Raw genomic sequence first — 23,271 nt, forward strand, 5'->3', positions numbered from 1 at the left:
TTTCTCCTGATAAGCGACTTGGGGAGAGCTTGCAGGGAGTGGTGTTCCCATGTATCTGCTGCCCTTGTCCTTCTAGATGGAAGTGATTATGTGTTTGGAAGTTGCTGTCTAACAATCTTTGAATTTCTGTGCTTCATCTTGTAGATAGTACACTCCGCTGCTACTGAGTGTTGGTGGTGGAGGGAGGGGAGGTTTGTGGATGTGGTGCCAATCAAGCGGCTGCTTTGTCCTGGATGGTGTCAAGCTTCTTGAGTGTTGTTGGAGCTGGCCCCATCCAGGAAAGTGGGGAGTATTCCAACACACTCCTGAGTTGTGTTTTGTGTTATGAATCAGACCAAACCATCTCAAAATATAATTATGAAGATAGCCTAGACGCTAACTTTTCTTACCTTAAAAGGCATGTGCCAGGCATTTCATTCCAGATGCAATTTCATTGCAATTTCAAACTACCAGTTTTGAAGCAAAACCCACTTTATACATAAACTATCATTAAAATACAACAAAGGAAAGATTTGGAACAACAACTCTATCGGAAAATTTAATAAAATCTAGATTACTTAAATAATAAACAGTAATTGTTCCAATATAGTTAAAAATGCCAGATTCTACTCCAACAGGTTTACTTGGAAGTACAAGCTTTCGGAGAGTTGCTCCTTTGTCAGTAAGCGAAGGACAAAGGAACAGCGCTCTGAAAGCTTGTAATTTCAAATAAACTTGTCGGATTATAACCTGGTGTTGTGTGATTTTTAACTTTGTCCACTTCAGTCCAACACTGGCACTTCCACATCATGGTTCCAATATAGAACCATCCCATAAACTCACCCTTGGTAAAGGCAAATTCAGTAAGATAGATTGTCTCACATGCAATTGTTCAATCCAAGAAGAAAAAACATTAAGAGAGAACTCTGAGAGACAGCGTAACAGGGAGAGGTACTGCAGCTTCTAAACCCAGCTTCAAGGTGCCTGCAACAGCTGCCACTGAAAAAACTAAAACTAAAAACCCTGGTTCTGTAGGAGCTTAACCACACCCATTCAGGCTACTTCTATTGTTCAAACCTTTTTTAAAAAACCCAAGACCTCAAAAGCTGTTTATGTTATTGGCTTTGGAGCAGACTGCTTGTCACATGTGTTTCAACTTTTTTCTCAAAAAAAAGGATAAAATACAGCTCTTAAAGCCATAGTACCATCACACTTGAAGATGGTGGACAGGCTTTGGGGAGTGAGGAGGTGAGTTACTTGCTGCAGTATTCTTAGCTCTTGATCTGCTGTTGTAGCCACTGTATTTATATGGCTAATCCAGTTTAGTTTCTGGTCAATGGTCACCCCAAGAATGTTGATTCAGTGATGGTAATACCATTGAACGTCAAGGGGCAGTGCTAAGTTTGATTCTATTGGAGATGGTCATTGCCTGGTACATGTGTAGCACAAACCGCGTTAGGGAACGGGAGCTGGATGAACTTTGGATCATTCAGGAGGCGGAGGGGGTTATTGAGAGGAGTTACAGGGAGGTAGTCACACCTCAGGTACAAGAAGAAAGTAGATGGATTACAGTCAGGGGACGGAAAGGGAACTGTGTGGCCATTCCCCACAACAAGTATACTGTTTTGGATACTGTTGGGGTGGGGGGACTTAACAGAGGTAAGCCATGGAGTATAGGTCTCTGGCACAGTCTGTCCTTGTTACTCAGAAGACAAGGGGGAAGAGGAACAAAGCATTAGTCATTGGGAGTCCATAGTTAAGTGGACAGATAGGAGGTTCTATGGGAATGAGACAGACTCACAGTTGGTGTGTTGCCTCCCAAGTATCAGGGTTCGTGATGTCTCGGATCATGTTTTCTGGATTCTTGAGGGGAAGGGGGAGCAGCCCAAGTCATGGTCCACATAGGCACTAACGACATAGGTAGGAAACGGGATGGTGATGTAAGGCAGAATTCAGGGAGCTAGGGTGAAAGCTTAGTGCTAGAAGAAACAGAGTTATCATCTCTGGTTTGTTACCAATGCAGCGTAAGGTGAGGAATAGGGAGACAGAGGAGTTGAACTTGTAGCTACAGGGACATTGCAAAAGGGAAAGCTTTGGATACATGGATAATTGGAGCCCATTCTGGGATAGTGGGTGGGACCTCTACAAACAGGATGGTCTACACCTGAAGCAGAGGAGTACCAAAATTCTGGGGGGGGGGGGAATTTGCTAATACTAATTGGAAGGGTTTAAACTAATTCAGCAGGGGGAATGGGAATCTAAATTGTAGTTCCAATGCCAAAGAAGTTGAGAGTAGTGAGGTCAGAAATAGTTTCAAGGTCACAAGAGTGCAATGGCAAGCAGGAAGGTGGTTTGAAGTGTGTCTACTTCAACGCCAGATAATTTCAGAGACATGGGTAGAGCAGGGACAGGAATGGTTGTTGCAGGATCTGGGATTTAGATGTTTCAGTAAGAACAGAGAAGCTGGTAAAAGAGGAGGTGTGGCATTGTTAGTCAAGGATAGTATTACAGTAGCAGAAAGGATGTTTGAGGACTCGTGTACTGAGGTAGTATGGGCTGAGGTTAGATGGGTCAGTTTTTGTCCAATGTGTGCAGGATGATTTCCTGACACAGTATGTAGACAAACCAACAAGGGGCAAGACCACATTGGATTTGGTACTGGGTAATGAACCAGACCAGGTGTTAGATTTGGAGGACTTTGATGATAGTGACCCACAATTTGGTTATGTTTACTTTAGCGATGGAAAGGGATAGGTATATATCGCAGGGCAATGATGAAACGATTAGGCAAGATTTAGGATGTAGAGGATGGCGGAGGAAACTGCAGGGGAATGGGCACAATTGAAAAGGTGGAGCTTATTTAAGGAACAGCTACTGCGTGTCCTTGATAAGTATATACCTGTCTGGCAGGGAGGAAGTGTTCGCGCGAGGGAACCATGGTTTACTAAAGAAGTTGAATCTCTCGTCAAGAGGAAGAAGGCGGCTTTTGTGAGGATGAGACATGGAAGCTCAGTTAGGGCACTTAAGAGTTACAAGTCAGCCAGGAAAGAACTAAAGAGAGAGCTCAGAAGAGCCAGGAGGGACATGAGAAGTCATTGGGGGGGTAGGATCAAGGAAAACCCTAAAGCTTTCTATAGGTATATCAGGAATAAAAGAATGATGAGAGTAAGATTAGGGCCAATCAAGGATAGTAGTGGGAAGTTGTGCATGGAGTCAGAGGAGATAGGGGAAGCACTAAATGAATACTTTTCATCAGTATTCACACTAAAAAAAGACAATGCTGTTGAGGAGAATACTGAGATACAGGCTACTAGACTAGATGGGATCGATGTTTGCAAGGAGGTGGTGTTAGCAATTCTGGAAAGTGTGAAAATAGATAAGTCCCCTGGGCTGGATGGGATTTGTCCTGGGATTCTCTGGGACAGCAGGGATGAGATTGCAGAACCTGTGGCTTCAATCTTTATGTCATCATTGTCTACAGGAATAGTGCCAGAAGTCTGGAGGATAGCAAATGTTGTCCCCTTGTTCAAGAAGGGAAGTAGAGACAACCCTGGCAATTATAGATCAGTGAGCCTTAAAGTGTTGAATAGGTTATAAGAGATAGAATTTATAATCATCTAGAGAGGAATAAGTTGATTAGGATAGTAAACATGGTTTTTGAAGGGTAGGTTGTGCCTCACAAACCTTATTGTGCTCTTTGAGATGATGACCAAACAGGTGGATGAGGGTAAAGCGGTTGATGTGGTGTATGTGGATTTCAGTAAGGTGTTTGATAAGGTTCCCCACTGTAGGCTATTGCACTAAATATGGAGGCATGGGATTGAGGGTGATTTAGCAGTTTGGATCAGAAATTGGCTAGCTGAAAGATTACAGAGGGTGATGGTTGATGGGAAATGTTCATCCTCGAGTTCAGTTAGAAGTAGTGTACCGCAGGGATCTGTTTTGGGGCCACTGCTGTTTGTGGTTTTTATAAATGACCTGGATGTGGGTGTAGAAGGATGGTTTAGGAAATTTGTGGATGGCACTAAGGTCGGTGGAGTTGTGGATAGTGCTGAAGGATGTTGCAGGTGATACAGGGTCATAGATAAGCTACAGAGCTGGGCTGAGAGGTGGCAAATGGAGTTTAATGTGGAAAAGTGTGAGGTGATTCACTTTGGAAGGAGCAACAGGAATGCAGAGTACTAGGCTAATGGTAAGATTCTTGGTAGATGAGCAGCGAGATCTTGGTGTCCACAGATCCCTGAAAGTTGCCACCCAGGTTGATGGGGTTGTTAAGAAGGCATATGATGTGTTAGTTTTATTAGTAGAGGGGTTGAGTTTCAGAGCCACGAGGTCATGCCGCAGCTGTACAAAACTCTGGTGCGGCCGCACTTGGAGTATTGCGTACAGTTCTGGTCATCGCATTATCGGAAGGATGTGGAAGCTCTGGAGAGGGTTCATAGGAGATTTACGAACATGTTGCCTGTTATGGAGAGAAGGTCTTATGAAGAAAGGCTGAAGGACTTGAGGCTGTTTTCTTTAAAGAGAGGAAGGTTGAGAGGTGAGTTAATTGAGACATATAAGATAATCAGAGGGTTAGATAGGGTGGACAGTGAGAGCCTTTTTCCTCAGATGGCTATGGCTAGCACGAGGGAACATAGCTTTAAATTGAGGGCTGATAGATATAGGACAGATGTCAGAGATAGCTTCTTTACTCAGAGAGTATTAGGGTCATGGAATGCCCTGCCTGCAACAGTAGTAGACTCACCAACTTTAGGGCACTTAAATGGTCATTGGATAAACATATGGATGAAAATGGAATAGTTTAGGATGGATGGGCTTCAGATTGGTTCCACAGGCCAGCGCAGCGTCGAGGGCTGAAAGGCCGGTACTGCGCCGTACTTGTCTGTCTGTCTGTCTGTCTGTCTGTCTGTCTATCTATCTATCTTTTCTGCACTGACCCACTGTAGTGCATGCCACCCTATCTCCATAATCCGAAATCTACAAATGTTAACCCTCACAGCTTACACTGTGTTAACATGACAAGTTAACATGGTTAATCCGGCTAACCTGCAGAGTAATCTAATCTAATCTAATCTTCAGACCATAGGAGGAAATTTGAATATCATGAAGACTTCGATCAGATCACCCTTTAACCTTCTAAATTCTAGACAAAAAATAATCTGTACCCATAACTTCATGGCTTAAGTCCAGGTATGATTCTTGTAAACCCGCGTTGTATTCCCTCCAAGGCCAATCTATCCTCCTAAGGTGTGGTGTATGGATCTGTATTTTCATTATCAATTGTAATTTTCATTTTTCTAACTCTACTGCACTTATCTGTTTCTCTGACACACCTAAGTGCTCGACTAACACCCTTACAATTTCAGCTTTACTTTTGTTCCCGGTTAAACTCAATTCTAATGTCTTTGCTAATTCTAAAAGTATGGCCCTTCTCCATCTTTCTAAACTTCCTTGGCAAATTTGGGAGTCATATTCAAACCCCAGAACCTCTTTAGCAATTTTCAGAGCCCTTTCTCTCACTTTCAATTTAACCAACCACAAGTAACCAAAATTAAACAAATTGTCTCACCTACGTTTTATTTAAAGATCTCAGACACTAATCGGCTGTTTAAATCTGCTGGGATATTTAATACTCCAAAATCTGTTCAAATCTGTCCAAATCTCAGACTGGATCTGTCTAAACCTGTTCAAATCACCGACCCGAGCCCCAAAACTGTTAAGACACAGCTTTGAACCCCTCTGTTAATTAACCCAACCACACCCAAAAAAGCTCATCTTGCCTCATAATCTCTTAAAATATGAGTGACAAGAGAACTCTCAAGTTTCACTATTTCATGAAAATAATATAAATTTATTCCTTAACTCTAAAAGTTGATATTAAATAACAAATATTCAAAACTCTCAGCCCCCTTTCTCTTAACTGCTTATTATCTGCCTCCAACTCTAACAATATACTGTTCCAATAAAACACTTATTAAAATTACATCAACTTAATTTCAAAACCATACAGCAGCTGTTGTCGGTGTCTCTCTTCTGGCTGAACATCTCCCTGGATCGTCTTCTTTCTTTTACTGTGAATATTTTTTATATGAAAAGGTACCCTTGACAGAGAGTGTTTAGGTCTATCTCAATGGCAGTTACTCTGTCATTGTCAGTCACTCTCTCTGACTTTCTAAATGCCTGCTTTCTTTATACTCCTAACATTGGATCGTCTCATTGGTTTGATGTTGATAAAAACAATAAATTCAAACTCAATTAAGTTTTAGTATCTTGAGGCATAATTTAAACTGATTAATTAAATTCGAATTGTTGTCAAAACAGCAGCCAACTCAGGTATCTATTTCACAGCCAAATGTTACATATTTTCAACTTTCCAGAACTCTCTGAGACTGCTAGCTAATCATAAGACAGGTGCTTGTAAGCTCTCAGCACAAAACAGCGTTCACTCTCTCTTAAAGGTACAGTACACACCTTCAACTTCATAAAAGCATTCCCCGTCACCTCAGTCACCTCTTCAGAAAATTCAACAAAGTTTATCAGACATGCTTTGTCTGTCATAAATTCATGCTGGCTCTCCCTGATTAACTGAAGATTGTCCATCCTTGATTATAGACTCCAACAAAGTCCCCACCGGATGGGAGGCTAACTGGTCTGTAACTCTCTGATTTTTCTCTTTCGCTCTTCTTAAAGAGAGGAGTGATGTGGTCAATTTTCCAATCCAGACAGATGGCTGCTGTGTCCGGGAACTGAAAGATTATAGTCAGGGAGTCCATAACGTGTCCTCCTACATCCTTTAACATCCTCAGATGGAAACCATCAGGCCCTGGGGATTCAGCACTCTTCAATTCCACAAATTTCCCCGTTTCTAATGTTTGTGTTAATTTTATTCAGTCCCTGTTCTCAATCCTTGGAACTTCTGGCAAGCTATCCTCCCTTTCTACTTTGGATACTGAAACAAAATAATTGAAGTCATCAAGTCATACAGCAGGGGATACAGACCCTTCAGTCCAATTCATCCATGCCAACCAATGTTCCCCAAACTTTGAGGCATCTATGGACATGAACCCCAAGATCCCTCTGTTCCTTCACACTGCCATGAATCTTGTCTTTAACCCTCTATTCTGCATTCAAATTCGATCTTCCAAAGTGAATCACTTGACATTTTTCCAGGTTGAACTCCATCTGCCACTTATCAGCCCAGCAACCTCCAACAGCCCTCCACACTAACCAGAACTCCACCAACCTTCATGTCATCAGCAAACTTACTAACGCACCCTTCCACTTCCTTATCCAAGTCATTTATAAAAATCACAAAGAGCAGAGACCCAAGAACCGATCCCTGCGGAACAGCACTGGTCACCGAACTCCAGGCCGAATAATTTCCATCTACTATCACCCTCTGTCTTCTATGGGACAGCCAATTCTATATCCAGACAGCCAGATTTCCCTGTATCCCATACCTCCTTCTTTTCTGAATGAGCCTACCATGGGGAGCCTTATCAAACACCTTGCTAAAGTCCATGTACACCACATCCACTGCTCTACCTTCATCAATGTGTTTGTCATGTCCTCAAAGAGTTCAATAAGGTTTGTGAGGCATGACCTGCCCCTCACAAAGCCATGCTAATTATCTCTAATCAAATTATAGTTTTCCAAGTAATCAGAAATTATGTCCCTCAGAATCCTCTCCAATACTTGCCCACCACAGACGTGAGACTGACTGGTCTGTAATTCCCAGGATTATCCCTATTCTCTTTCTTCAACAAGGGAATAACATTTGCCACCCGCCAAACATCTGGCACTACTCCATTGGACAGTGAGGATGCTAAAGGCGCAGCAATCTCATCCTTCGCTTCCTGTAGTAACCTTGAGTATATTCCATCTAGCCCAGGGGACTGATCTATGCTCATATTTTTCAAAAGTTTCCACACATCCTCCTTCTTAACATCGACCTATTTGAGCACATCAGTCTGTTTCACGCTGTTGTCACAAAGATCAAGATCCCTCTCAGCAGTGAATACTGAGGCATAGTATTCATCAAGGACCTCCCTCATCTCCTCCGACTCCAGGCAAAAGTTCCCTCCACTATCCCTGATCAGGTCTACCCTCACTCTCGGCATCCTCTTGTTCCTCACATAAGTGTAGAATGCCTTAGGGTTTTCCTTAATCCTAACAGCCAAGGCTTTTTCATGCCCCTTCTAGCTCTCCTAAGTCCATTTTTCAGTTCCTTCCTGGCTACCTTGTAACCCTCTCGAACCCTGTCTGATCCTTACCTCCTCAACCTTAAGTAAGCTTCCTTCTTCCTCTTGACTAGGTGTTCCACATCCCTTGTCACCCAAGGTTCCTTCACCCTCCATCCCTTCCTTGCCTCAGTGGGATGAACCTATCCAGCACTATCAGCAGGTGCTCCCTGAACAACCTCCATATTTCTGTTCTGTATTTCCCTGAAAACACCGGTTCTCAATCTAGGCATCCAGTTCCTGTATAATAGCATTGTAATTCCCCCTCTCCCAATTAAATACTTCCCCATACCATCTGCTCCTATGCCTCTTCATGACTATAGTTAAGGTCAGGGAGTTGTGATCACAATCACCGAAATGCCCTCCCACCGAGAGATCTGACACCTAACGTGGTTCATTGCCGAGCACCAAATCCAATATGGCCTCCCCTCTAGTCAGTTTATCTACATATTGAGTCAGGAATCCTTCCTGGACACACCTGACAAAAACTGCTCCATCCAAACTATTTGAACTACGGATGTTCCAATCTATATTAGGGAAGTTAAAGTCACCCGTGCTAACAACTCTGGCTTCTGCACCTTTCCAAAATCTGCCTCCCAATCTGCTCCTCTGTGTCTGTTGCTACTGGGGGTGGGAGGGTGGAGGGGGGGGGGGGAGTTTTGGAAAGCCCTCAATAAAGTGACGGTTCCTTTCTGACTCCACCCATACTGACTCTGGAGACAAATCCTCCACAATGCTCTCCCTTTCTGTAGCTGTCATACTATCCCTGATGAGCAATACCACTCCCCCACCTCTTTTACCTCCCTCTGTATTCCTTTTGAAACATCTAAACCCTGGAACATCCAACAACCATTCCTGCCCCTGTGATATCCAAGTCTCTGTGATGGCCACAACATCATCGTTCCAAGTACTGATCCATGCTCTAAGTTCATCACTCTTATTCCTGATACTTCTTGCATTAAAATACACTCACTTCAACCCATCCCACTGATTGCAACTTGTCCCTATCAAGTGCCTATCCCTCCTCACAGACTCTCTGCATGCTACACCTGTCACTACAACTCCATCATCTGATCCAGAGCTCAGATTCCCATCTTCCTGCCAATCTCGTTTAAACTCTCCCGAAGAGCTCTAGCAAACCTCCCACCAAGGATATCGGTGCCCCTCCAGTTCAGGTGCAACCTGTCCTCTTTGTACAGGTCCCACCTTCCCCAGAAGGTATCCCAATGATCCATGTATCTGAAGCCCTCCCTCCTACACCAGCTCTGCAGCCACGTGTTCATCAGCACCCGCTCTCTGTTTCTAGCCTCAATAGCCCGTGGCACTGGTAGCAATCCTGAGATGACTACTCTGCTCATACTGCCTTTTAGCTTCCATCTTAATTCTCTATATTTACTTTTTAGGTCCTCATCCCTTTTCCGAGCTACGTCATTGGTACCGATCTGTACCACAACTTTTGGCTGCTCTCCCTCCCCCTGAAGAATCCTGTGAACTCTATCTGAGACATCCCTGATGCTGGTACCCGGGAGACAACATACCATCTGGAAGTCCACAGAATCGCGACTACAGAATCTCCTGTCTGTTGCTCTCACCATCGAATCTCCCATCACGATCGCTCTTCTGTACTCCCCTCTTCCCTTATGAGCCACAGAGCCAGGCTCAGTGCAAGAGATCTGGCCACTGAGGCTTTCCCAGTAGGCACCTCCTCCCACAAACAGTATCCAAACTGGTATACTTATTGTTGAGGAGGATGGCCACAGGGAGTGCCAGCACTGTCTGTCTAATCCCTTTCCCTCTACTGATGGTCACTCAGCTCCATTTATCCTGTAGCTTAGGTGTGACTGCCTGCCTATAACTCCTCTCTATCACCTTCACAGCCTCCTAAATGATCCCAAGTTCCTCCAGCTCCAGTTCCAATTCCCTAATGTGGCCTGTGAGGATCTGGTGAAGTCAGCAGGAACACTAGTGGTGACCCCTTATCTCCCATATTCTGCAAGGAGAGCATGTTACTGCCCTAGCCTCCATCCCATCTGCTCTAAATTACCAAGAGAGATTGAATAAATACAAAAAAACCTTGACCTTGCCGCCTACTTGCGGAACGTTTCAGAGAACACCTCTGGGACATCCGCACCAGAACACTTTAACTCCCCCTCCCACTCCGCCAAGGACAATGCAGGTGCTTGGCCTCCTCCATCGCCAGACCATGGCAACACGACGCCTGGAGGAAGAGCGCCTCATCTTCCGCCTAGGAACCCTCCAACACCAGGGATGAATGCAGATTTCTCCACCTTCCTCAGTTCCCCTCCCCCCACCTTTTCTCAGTCGCAACCCTTGGACTCAGCACCACCTTCTTGACCTGCAATCTTCTTCCCGACCTCTCCGCCCCCACCCCCTCTCCGGCCTATCACCCTCACCTTAATCTCCTTCCACCTATCACATTCCCAACCCCCCTCCCCCAAGTCCCTCCTCCCTATCTTTTATCTTAGCCTGCTTGGCACACCTTCCTCATTCCTGAAGAAGGGCTTATGCCCAAACCGTCGATTCTCCTGCTCCTTGGATGCTGCCTGACCTGCTGCGCTTTTCCAGCAACACATTTTTCAGCTCTGATCTCCAGCATCTGCAGTCCTCACTTTCTCCTAGCAACCCTACACACAGGGTCATTTATTTCTGGTTGGAGGAGGAGGCACTATACGTGCAGTGTTTTGGGTACAGACACAGCCCCAATATATCAGTTCACATACCCAACAGGCCCCATGTCTGCTTGTGCTCCTGTTGAGCATTCGCTCCACCTATTCACGAACTAAGTCTTTAACAGGAAAAACTTGCTTTCCCGGCAGCCCCCTGGTCTGCGCTCTCACTGCTCCCATTGCTGCGGGAATCCTGAGACAACCCTGGACTAAAACTCCCAAGTTATTTGTGTGCGTTTGACCCATATTCCTTTAAGCCTTTCCTATTCCTGTACCGATCCAAATGACTTTCCAATGTTGGAACTGTACCTGCATCTACCACTTCCTCTGGCAGCTCATTCCACATACGAAGTCTCCGAAACCTCCATAGTCTCTGACAGAATCTTTCAGTCTTTAGTGAGCCGACATTGCTCCTGACCACCTGCCTTCCACTCAAATAACTAAACTGCAGTGAATGCAATTCTGATCAACTCAGTTGCTCCTCATATGTCAGTCCTGCCTTCTCAATGTGTTAAACCTTCACTGCACTCCCCCAATAGCAAGAACATCATTCCTCACATAAGGAGACCAAGTGATGAAGTGGTATCCATCGTTGGCATCGTGCTGTATGAGAGTTCCTCACCATTAGCAAACCTTGGTGAATGGTAGATTCACTGATGTGCTGCCATCAGCCAGTAGGGGATTACTTCAGGGACAGTGATCACAATTCCCGTAAATTTTAGAATACTCATGGACAAAGATGAGAGTGGTCCTAAAATAAGAGTGCTAAATTGAGGGAAGGCCAACTATAGCAAAGTTCGGCAGGAGCTGGGGAATGTGATTAGGAGCAGCTGTTTGAAGGTAAATCCATATTTGATACGTGGGAGGCTTTTAAAGTGAGGTTGATTAGAGTTCAGGAGAGACATGTCCCTGTGAAAATAGGGGTTAGAAACAGCAAGATTAGGGAACCACAGATGACAAGTGAAATTGTGAGACTAGCTTAGAGAAAAAAGGAAGCTCCTCACCATTAGCAAACCTTGGTGAATGGTAGATTCACTGATGTGCTGCCATCAGCCACCTCCCTGAGAGGGACTGACAGAGCCTGGTTGGCCTGGTGTAGTCCAGGAAAACCACTTGACAATGGAACGAGAAGAGACCCTTGCATTATACAAGATGTTCCTAACCCTATCACATTAAACAAGATGGCATTTCCAGCCGTGCGCCTGTAAGATACAAAAGTGAGCCAGCATAATCCAGGAGGAAAACCTACATGTGGTATCTCTGGTGAAAACAGCTAAAAAGCACAAAAGAAATGTTCTCTCATGTACTTATGAGTTAAGTCACCATTAAATGTAGCAAAGTTAATGGTGGACAGGAAGTTGGAAAATTATCCCGAAAACTATCAAGGAAACAACATTTAGCATTTATGACCAATGAGTAATTTAATGGGTTAAACAACGTTTTTATAAAAGTCAGAATTGAGGAACCCATGATTGCTGGGACTGAGACTCTTCCTGCGGTTAGGGGAATGGACATGATCTGAAAAATGTGTTGCTGGAAAAGTGCAGCAGGTCAGGCAGCATCAAAGGAGCAGGAGAATCGACGTTTCAGGCATAAGCTCTTCTTCCTTTTCCAGCAACACATTTTTCAGCTCTGATCTCCAGCATCTGCAGACCTCACTTTCTCCGAATGGACATAATCATCAAGCATCACATCTTGTTTCCAATCTATTGATTACCTATGTTTGCTCATAGAGTTATAGAGTCATAGAGATGTACAGCACGAAAACAGACACTTCGGTCCAACCCGTCCATGCCGACTAGATATCCCAAACAAATCCAGTCCTACCTGCCAGCACCTGGCCCAAATCCCTCCAAACCCTTCCAATTCATATACCCATCCAGATGTCTTTTAAATGTTGCTATTGTACCAGCCTCCACCACTTCCTCTGACAGCTCATTCCATACATGTACCACCCTCTGAGTGAAAACGTCGCCCCTTAGGTCTCTTTTATATCTTTCCCCTCTCACCCTAAACCTATGCCCTCTTGTTCTGGACTCACTGTGCCCAGGGAAAAGACTTTGTCTATTTAGCCTATCCATGCCCCTCACGATCTTATAAATCTCTGAAAGGTCATTCCTCAGCCTCCAATACTCCAGGGAAAACAGACCCAGCCTGTTCAGCCTCTCCCTGTAGCTCAAATCCTCCAACCCTGGCAACATCCTTGTAAATCTTTTCTGAACCCTTTCAAGTTTCATAACATCTTTCCAATAGGAAGGAAACCAGAATTTCACGCAATATTCCAATAGTGGCCTCACCAATGTCCTGTACAGCCACAACATGACCTCCCCACTCCTGTACTCAATACTCTGACCAATAAAGGAAAGCATACCAAACGTCTTATTCACTATCCAATCTACCTGCAACTCCACTTTCAAGGAGCTATGAACCTGTACTCCAAGGTCTCTTTGTTCAGCAACACTCCCCAGGACCTTACCACTGAGTGTGTAAATTCTGCTAAGATTTGCTTTCCCAAAATGCAGCACCTCCCATTTATCTAAATTATACTCCATCTGCCACTTCTTAAGCCCATTGGCCCATCTGATCAAAATCCTGTTGTAATTGGAGGTAACCTTCTTCGCTGTCCACTACACCTCCAATTTTAGTGTCATCTGCAAACTCACTAACTGTACCTCTTATGATCGCATCCAAATCATTTATATAAATGATGAAGAGTAGTGGACCCAGCATCGATCCTTGTTGCGCTCCACTGGTCACAGGCCTCCAAACTGAAAAACAATCCTCCACCACCACCCTCTGTCTTCTACCTTTGATCCAAATGGCGAGTTGTCCCTGTACTCGATGAGATCTAACCTTGCTCACCAGTCTCCCATGGGTAACCTTGTTGAACGCCTTACTGAAGTCCATATAGATCACATCTATCACACTGCCGTCATCAATCCTCTTTGTTACTTCTTCAAAAAACTCAACCAAGTTTGTGAGACATGATTTCCAGAGAAATGGCACAAAGCCATGTTGACTATCCCTAATCAATCCTTGCCTTTCCAAATACATGTACATCCTATCCCTCAGGATTCCCTCCAACAACTTGTCAGGCTCACTGGTCTATAATTCCCTGGCTTGTCTTTACCGCCCTTCTTAAACAGTAGCACCATGTTTGTCAACTTCCAGTCTTCCAGCACCTCACCTGTGACTATTGATGATACAAATATCTCAGCAAGAGGCCCAGCAATTACTTCTCTAGATTCCCACAGAGTTCTAAGGTACACCTGATCAGGTCCTGGGGAGTTAAGAATAATATTTGATTAGAACAAAGGTTAATTGAGGCCAGTGGGTGACTTATAACTAGACGGTAATACTTGGGGTATAATCAGTTTTAAAGGTGCTGTAAAATATCCTGTTTATTTCCTTGTCTACTTTCATGGTCTATTTAGAAATGACACAAGGTCGCAGGGACAGATAAGAAAGGTTGATAAGTAACTTTAACAAGATTGTGCCAACGAACCTTAAATTGTCGAATTGTAAACTATGAGGAAGTTAGTGCAAAATTTCTAACTTGTGAAAATTGAGAACAAGATGGTATCGATTTAAAGTAATCCGTAAAAGAAGTAAAAAGGTTGCATGAGGCAAAGCCTTTTCACACAGAGAATTCAAGGGTCGGGATTGCACTGCTTGTAACTGTGATGGAGGCAGGTTCAATTCAGGCATTCAAAAAGGAATTATATGGTTATTTGTAAAAGAAGGAAATGCAGGGTTACAGAGAGAAGTCAGGAGAAGGGCACTTATTGAAATGCTCATATCGAGACATGATAGGCTGAACAACCCCCCCCACCCCCCGCCCTGCGCTGTATCCATTCTGTAAGATTCAGCAATCAGCACCTGGTCTGGAACTGGCCAACCTTTACCTCCATTCAGCGGCTGTAAAACTAGATCTCCTGTGACCTTTGTTCTGTGTTTATTTTGTTTGAATAAGATTTGTTCTAATTAAATCTATAAATACAAGACATTAGCAAGAATGCTTAGCCATGGTGCACAGTTCCAGGCTTGTCACTTTCTAGTATTCCCCATCACTGCAGAGTTTATTGCCCACACCTGGTTATCCTTGAAAAGGTAGTGGTGCATGGTCTTCTCAAATGCCAGCTTGCTATGCCATTTCAGATGGCAATTAAGAGCTAACCATATTGTTTGGCTCTGGAGTGTACATAGGGCAGTGCAGCAGGATCTTCAGCTCATCGTGGAAGAATAGCAAATTTTCCAAAAGAATTAGTGAACTAGACTTGTTTTAATGACAGAACAATAGTTTTAGCATTATTAGTGATATCACTAAATTTACTGAAATGAATTTTAATTGCCAGGCTATTATGGTGAGATGGGATTTGAACTGATGTTCTAGATCATTAGCCCACAGCTCTGTAATACTGGCCCAGTTACATAATCAAAATGTCAGTGTAACCACAGAAACTGATTCCTACAACTGATAGGAAAAGGCACAAACTGATAAGGATCATTAAGAAAACTGAGGTCTTTGAAAGATGAGCTGCAGTGAGAGGTCTCTCATGTTTCATTACAACTATGTTTCTGAACTTAATCGCTTCTTCTGTGATTGTCACAGAGTCACAGAGATGTACAGCACGGAAACAGACCCTTCGGTCCAACCCGTCCATGCCAACCAGATATCCCAACACATTCTAGTCCCACCTGCCAGCACCCGGTCCATATCCCTCCAAACCCTTCCTATTCATATACCCATCCGGATGCCTTTTAAATATTGCAATTGTACCAGCATCCACCACTTCCGCTGGCAGCTCATTCCATATGTACCATCCTCTGCGTGAAAAAGTTGCCCCTTAGATCTCTTTTATATCTTTCCCCTCTCACCCTAAACCTATGCCCTCTAGTTCTGGACTCCCCCACCCCAGGGAACAGACTTTGTCTATTTATCCTATCCATGCCCCTCATGCTTTTATAAATCTCTATAAGGTCACCCCTCAGCCTCCGACACTCCAGGGAAATAGTGAAGGAATTACTCCAAGATAATTCACAACTTACATTCATTGTGGGCATAACATATTCTCTAATTAAAGTAAAATACTGAAGACTTGAAATACAAAGTTTGTGAGAAGATTTGTAGCTTGGGTGCTCGTTGCTGTGGTTCTGTTCGCCGAGCTGGAAGTTTTTGTTGCAAACGTTTCGTCCCCTGTCTAGGTGACAACCTCAGTGCTTGGGAGCCTCCTGTGAAGCGCTTCTGTGGTGTTTCCTCCGGCATTTATAGTGGCCTGTCCCTGCCGCTTCCAGTTGTCAGTTTCAGCTGTCCGCTGTAGTGGCCGGTATATTGGGTCCAGGTCAATGTGTTTGTTGATGGAGTTTGTGGATGAGTGCCAAGCTTCTAGGAATTCCCTGGCTGTTCTTTGTTTCGTTTGCCCTATAATGGTAGTGTTGTCCCAGTCAAATTCATGTTGCTTGTCGTCTGCGTGTGTGGCTACTAGGGATAGCTGGTCGTGTCGTTTCGTGGCTAGTTGATGTTCGTGGATGCGGATCGTTAGCTGTCTTCCTGTTTGTCCTATATAGTGTTTTGTGCAGTCCTTGCATGGGATTTTGTACACTACATTAGTTTTGCTCATGCTGGGTATCGGGTCCTTCGTTCTGGTGAGTTGTTGTCTGAGAGTGGCTGTTGGTTTGTGTGCTGTTATAAGTCCTAGTGGTCGCAGTAGTCTGGCTGTCATTTCAGAGATATTCTTGATGTATGGTAGTGTGGCTAGTCCTTTGGGTTGTGGCATGTCCTCGTTCTGTTGTCTCTCCCTTAGGCATCTGTTGATGAAATTGCGAGGATATCCGTTTTTTGCGAATACCTTGTAGAGGTGTTCCTCTTCCTCTTTTTGCAGTTCTGGTGTGCTGCAGTGTGTTGTGGCCCTTTTGAACAGTGTCTTGATGCAACTTCTTTTGTGTGTGTTGGGGTGGTTGCTTTCATAGTTCAGGACTTGGTCTGTGTGTGTGGCTTTCCTGTGTACCTTTGTGGTGAATTCTCCGTTCGGTGTTCTCTGCACCATCACGTCTGGGAATGGGAGTTGGTTGTCCTTTTCTTCCTCTCTAGTGAATTGGATTCCTATGAGTGTGGCGTTGATGATCCGTTGTGTGTTCTCTATTTCTGTGTTTTTAATGATTACAAAGGTGTCATCTACATATCTGACCCAGAGTTTGGGTTGAATTTGTGATAAGACTGTTCTAACAAACAGTTCTAACAAACAGTCTTATCACAAATTCAACCCAAACTCTGGGTCAGATATGTAGATGACACCTTTGTAATCATTAAAAACACAGAAATAGAGAACACACAACGGATCATCAACGCCACACTCATAGGAATCCAATTCACTAGAGAGGAAGAAAAGGACAACCAACTCCCATTCCTAGACGTGATGGTGCAGAGAACACCGAACGGAGAATTCACCACTAAGGTACACAGGAAAGCCACACACACAGACCAAGTCCTGAACTATGAAAGCAACCACCCCAACACACACAAAAGAAGTTGCATCAAGACACTGTTCAAAAGGGCCACAACACACTGCAGCACACCAGAACTGCAAAAAGAGGAATAGGAACACCTCTACAAGGTATTCGCAAAAAACGGATATCCTCGCAATTTCATCAACAGATGCCTAAGGGAGAGACAACAGAACGAGGACATGCCACAACCCAAAGGACTAGCCACACTACCATACATCAAGAATATCTCTGAAATGACAGCCAGACTACTGCGACCACTAGGACTTATAACAGCACACAAACCAACAGCCACTCTGAGACAACAACTCACCAAAACGAAGGACCCGATACCCAGTATGAGCAAAACCAATGTAGTGTACAAAATCCCATGCAAGGACTGCACAAAACACTATATAGGACAAACAGGAAGACAGCTAACGATCCGCATCCACGAACATCAACTAGCCACGAAACGACACGACCAGCTATCCCTAGTAGCCACACACGCAGACGACAAGCAACATGAATTTGACTGGGACAACACTACCATTATAGGGCAAACGAAACAAAGAACAGCCAGGGAATTCCTAGAAGCTTGGCACTCATCCACAAACTCCATCAACAAACACATTGACCTGGACCCAATATACCGGCCACTACAGCGGACAGCTGAAACTGACAACCGGAAGCGGCAGGGACAGGCCACTATAAATGCCGGAGGAAACACCACAGAAGCGCTTCACAGGAGGCTCCCAAGCACTGAGAATGTCACCTAGACAGGGGACGAAACGTTTGCAACAAAAACTTCCAGCTCGGCGAACAGAACCACAGCAACTTGAAATACAAATCGAAAGTACTGGAGAAACTCAGCAGGTCTAGCATAATCTCATTGGAAAGTCTCTCCACAGAGGCTGCCCAACCTAGAGAATTTCTCCAGCATTTTATGTTTTTCTGACAGTGACCTTGTTTGTGTGGAGAACAAACACCAATGCAGACTGACTGAGACCAATCTCTGTTATAACAACTGAAAACCTCTCTCATAAGACCCCTCTCTTCAAACTGTTATAACCCTATCCATTCTTTCTTATTTTTCCTCCTATAACTAACTTTGAACATTATTTTTAAAAAACAAATCAAAAACGTCTGGGATTCTAAAGTACATGATTCAGCTTTGGAGTTCAGTGAGTCCCGTATACCCCAACCTGGGAAATCAGTCTTGGAGAGAGCATGGATAGTCCGCTGACTGATTGGTCAATGATCCCCCCTCCCCAAACATTACAGAAAGCTGAACAAAGCTAAAAGGACTCGAGTCGACAGCTAGAGCTGGAGCAGTGAGGTCTGAGGAAAGATTGCTCCTGGAGATATGTCGCTTGGTTGGGAACCACGGGGACACTCTTGAAGCAAAGAACAGAAAACCAACTGGACCACTAAAAGTCAAGCTGGAAGATCGTTTCCAGCGAGGAGCTGTATCATGAGTGTCCCGATTGATCAGGTACCGGGAGGGAACTGCCCAGAAGGAACTAACTCAACTCAGTAACTCCTTCAAAGGTTTCAGCTCTTTCCTCACCAAACTGGCTTTCAGCTGCTTAGAAGGGTTTAGCATGTTTGGAAGTTGGAGCTGCTAGCCTGAGATTCAAGTCACATAGCTTATCACCTCCACTACTAACCTTTTGTCTGGTCCTGTCAGGCTTCAGTACTGGCTTCAGGGAAAAAGTGGATTTTGTGGCTAATAGACGGAGTAGTTGGTTAGTGGTTTTAAGAGAAAGCAAGGACTGCAGATGTTGGAGATCAGAGTCGAAGAGTGTGGTGCTGGAAAAGCACAGCGGGTCAGGCAGCATCCGAGCAGCAGGCATTCCTGATAAAGGGCTTATGCTCGAAACATTGATTCTCCTACTCCTCAGATGCTGCCTGATCTGCTGTGCTTTTCTAGCACCACAATCTTCGACTCGTGGTTTTAAGAGTTTGTATCATTGCCACTGCTAGAATTTGGTAAAGCACTTTTCATTGGTAATAAATAGTAATAATAAATAGTAATAAATAGTTAATCCTGTTTTATGTAAAACAAATGCTGCCAGACCTCTTCACAATGAGTATAACTCGGGGAGTTGAAAGTCAGGTCAATTGGGAGGAGTTATTGTGATAACTTCACAAACCTTTCATCAGGTATTACAGATCAAAGGTTCTCAACTTTGGGTTTGTACATGTGGTTAATTCAGTGTCTGTGACAATACAGAGCTGTCACCTTGCTATCAATGATACTACTACCAGCTTCGCTGCTTACTTGCCAGGTGAGCTATTGTAATCAAAATGAAAATGTCTCTGATTTCTCAGTAAAACACCTGAAAGTCTGGAACTTAAATGAGTTTTTAAAAACAAATGACTAGCATCTCAATATATTGCCTATGGAATAGTAAAGTCTATTATTCACTGGGATCTAGAGGGGCTTACCTTAGGTAGAAAGGCTTTGATCATCAAATACATACTGCGGACATTCAGATTCATAGTAAAGTCCCAGTCTTTGTCTTCACAATCCAGAATTGTGCCATGATGGACAAAGCTAAGGTAAGTCAAGGATAGAAAAATGAAAGGAAGTTAAAACAAACCAGGTTTAAGTGAATCTTTGCAGTGACAAAAGAACACCTGTACACTTATAAATAAATAAGCAGGCAGAGTAATCGACAAGTGAAACTGCCTCTCAGGAGAGTGCAGACCTCCACAATCCTGTGGGAACACAATGTTATTACAACTTTGCTGTTCTTCCTGAGACCTCTCCCTGCCTGACTGATGCTCTGTAACCACAAAGTTGAAATTAAAAAAGAAATCTTTTTATTAAGAGGCTTCAGGCCAACCAACAGCTAACAAGCTATCTGCTCACGTTTTAACCCCTATGACAGTTCCACTACAGTAGCTGAGACAATCGAAACAATCAACATCTGAAAAACGTCAGCTTACGCAGACTCCCAATGTCACTGCGTCTTTAAAACAATTCCAGACCTGGATACACACTTTCACCAAAAACTAGACAGTCTGGGTCCAACTGTACCAAAACCAGAAATTGCTGTTGAAACCGAATAGGTCTGGCAGCATGTGTGAGAAGAAAGCAGAGTCAACATTTAGAGTTCAGTAACTCTTCATCAGAACTTTGGACTCAAAATGCTAACTCTGCTTTCTCCCCACAGATACTGCCAGATCTGGTGAGTTTTTGTCAGCAATTTCTGTTTTTTGTTGTGGTTCTGTTCGCCGAGCTGGGAATTTGTGTTGCAGACGTTTCGTCCCCTGTCTAGGTGACATCCTCAGTGCTTGGGAGCCTCCTGTGAAGCGCTTCTGTGATGTTTCCTCTGTTATTTATAGTGATTTGTATCTGCCGCTTCCGGTTGTCAGTTCCAGCTGTCTGCTGCAGTGGCCGGTATATTGGGTCCAGGTCGATGTGCTTATTGATTGAATCTGTGGATGAGTGCCATGCCTCGAGGAATTCCCTGGCTGTTCTCTGTTTGTAATAGTGTTGTCCCAGTCGAACTCATGTTGCTTGTCATCTGAGTGTGTGGCTACTAAGGATAGCTGGTCATGTCGTTTCGTGGCTAGTTGGTGTTCATGGATGTGGATCGTTAACTGTCTTCCTGTTTGTCCTATGTAGTGTTTTGTGCAGTCCTTGCATGGGATTTTATACACTACATTGGTTTTGCTCATGCTGGGTCCTTCGTCCTGGTGAGTTGTTGTCTCAGAGTGGCTGTTGGTTTGTGTGCTGTTATGAGTCCTAGTGGTCGCAGTAGTCTGGCTGTCAGTTCAGAAATGTTTTTGATGTATGGTAGTGTGGCTAGTCCTTTGGGTTGTGGCATGTCCTCATTCCATTGCCTTTCCCTTAGGCAACTGTTGATGAAATTGCGGGGGTATCCATTTTTGGCGAATACATTGTATAGGTGTTCTTCTTCCTCTTTTTGCAGTTCTGGTGTACTGCAGTGTGTTTTGGTCCTTTTGAACAGTGTCTTCATGCAACTTCTTTTGTGTGTGTTGGGGTGGTTGCTTTCTTAGTTCAGGACTTGGTCTGTGTGTGTGGCTTTCCTGTATACCTTTGTGGTGAATTCTCCGTTCGGTGTTCTCTGTACCATCACGTCTAGGAATGGGAGTTGGTTGTCCTTTTCTTCCTCTCTAGTGAATCGGATTCCTGTGAGCGTGGCGTTGATGATCCAGTGTGTGTTCTCTATTTCTGTGTTTTTAATGATTACAAAGGTATCATCTACATATCTGACCCAGAGTTTGGGTTGAATTTGCGGTAAGACTGTTCTAACAAACAGTCTAACATTTGCATTACCACTTCTGCTATGAGTTTGACTCAGTTCGACTGGGACAACACTACTATTATAGGACAAGCCAAACAGAGAACAGCCAGGGAATTCCTAGAAGCATGGCACTCATCCACAGATTCAATCAATAAGCACATCGACCTGGACCCAATATACCGGCCACAGCAGCAGACAGCTGGAACTGACAACCGGAAGCGGCAGATACAAATCACTATAAATGACAGAGGAAACATCACAGAAGCGCTTCACAGGAAGCTCCCAAGCACTGAGGATATCACCTAGACAGGGGACGAAACGTCTGCAACACAAATTCCCAGCTCGGCGAACAGAACCACAACAACGAGCACCCGAGCTACAAATCTTCTCCCAAACCATGAATTTCTGTTTTTGCTTCAGATCTTCAGCATCCAAGGTCTTTATTTTATTTTTGGGTCCTACTGTACCTGAGTACTAAATGTATCAGCTTTTGAGACATATCGTTTAGAAACAGACTAAGAACCAAGTGCAAAACCATTACTTTGGCCCACCCTTAGTAGTGAAGGTAATGCAAGACTGATGAAGGGCTTTTGCCCGAAATGTTGACTCTCCTGCTCCTCGGATGCTGCCTGACCGGCTGTGCTTTTCCAGCACCACACTCTCTCCCCCTTCCCCCCCCCCCACCTTAATGAACAAGTCCTTGAAAAATGGACAGACTGGCTTTACACAACTATAAACGTTCATGGAAGACACAGCATTTGTTCTCGTTTAATACCAGCTGAGAAATCTGAAGACATTAAACAGTAACATAAGCAACAGAAAATTGATTCAATATTCAAAAGAGTTAATGCAGTTATTAGCCTCATGTATTTATGCAGGGGTATCTCTTCCTGGCATACCTGCCAGTTATACCTGGAGCCAAACAATGGTTTCAACAATAGGTGCTGAGCAACTGTGCATCATTTTCAGACGCTCAGTCCCCCAGAAACTAAAGAATGTTTTTGCTCTGTGGCCAACACCGAATGGCAGATTTTAAGTTTTCAATTCAGTGAAAACAGAATATTGTGTATACTGTGGGAGTTCACCTGTAGGACCTGAAATTGGCCCAGTGCCATAATCTGAAGAGAGATCACTTAACCTGGGAAAATCAACAATTTTAGCCATGCAGTTCAAGAAAAGGAGCCACTTTATAAAAGCCAACAGGTTAGTGAACATGTCTTGCAACACCTGTTTGAAATAGATTCTGGGTTTGAGTGTTGCTCTGCCAAACGTGGCACAATTCAGACTTTTTTCTCTAGTTAACAATGAATTCAGGTCCTTAATGTGTACTGCAAGTGCCAAGTACTTGCCATGAGAGACTAACTTTATATAACAGAACAAAGTTAATGTCATATCCTGTTGGTGTACATAGTGTGTTGTCAATGTTCCTAGATTATGCTGAGGAACAAAGAGCAGTGTATGAACATTGTTTGCGGAACATCGAGTTTGAATGCCTATTCCATTTATGGCCAAGGTCACACATTCACGGAGGGTGTTTATTCAAATAACCAACAACACAGAATGAACACTGCCGGATAATGTTAACCAATAAACAACTTT

At 43.9% G+C, this 23,271-nt stretch overlaps 1 protein-coding gene across 3 annotated transcripts in view; it reads right to left on the reverse strand.

The window, feature by feature from the left end:
* The window catches only part of bdh2 (3-hydroxybutyrate dehydrogenase 2), a 156,612-nt gene that overhangs the window by 16,326 nt on the left and 117,015 nt on the right, over positions 1-23,271 (reverse strand). For all 3 annotated transcript variants that reach the window (XM_087979848.1, XM_087979846.1, XM_087979847.1), the window contains one exon: positions 19,844-19,952. In XM_087979848.1, coding sequence (XP_087835974.1) covers positions 19,844-19,952 — 109 coding nt within the window. The remainder of the gene's footprint in view (positions 1-19,843; positions 19,953-23,271) is intronic.

Source organism: Chiloscyllium plagiosum, unplaced genomic scaffold, assembly GCF_037043375.1.
Source record: "Chiloscyllium plagiosum isolate Xiang-an unplaced genomic scaffold, Cpla_swu_hap1 HiC_scaffold_36, whole genome shotgun sequence".
Lineage (NCBI taxonomy): Eukaryota > Metazoa > Chordata > Chondrichthyes > Orectolobiformes > Hemiscylliidae > Chiloscyllium > Chiloscyllium plagiosum.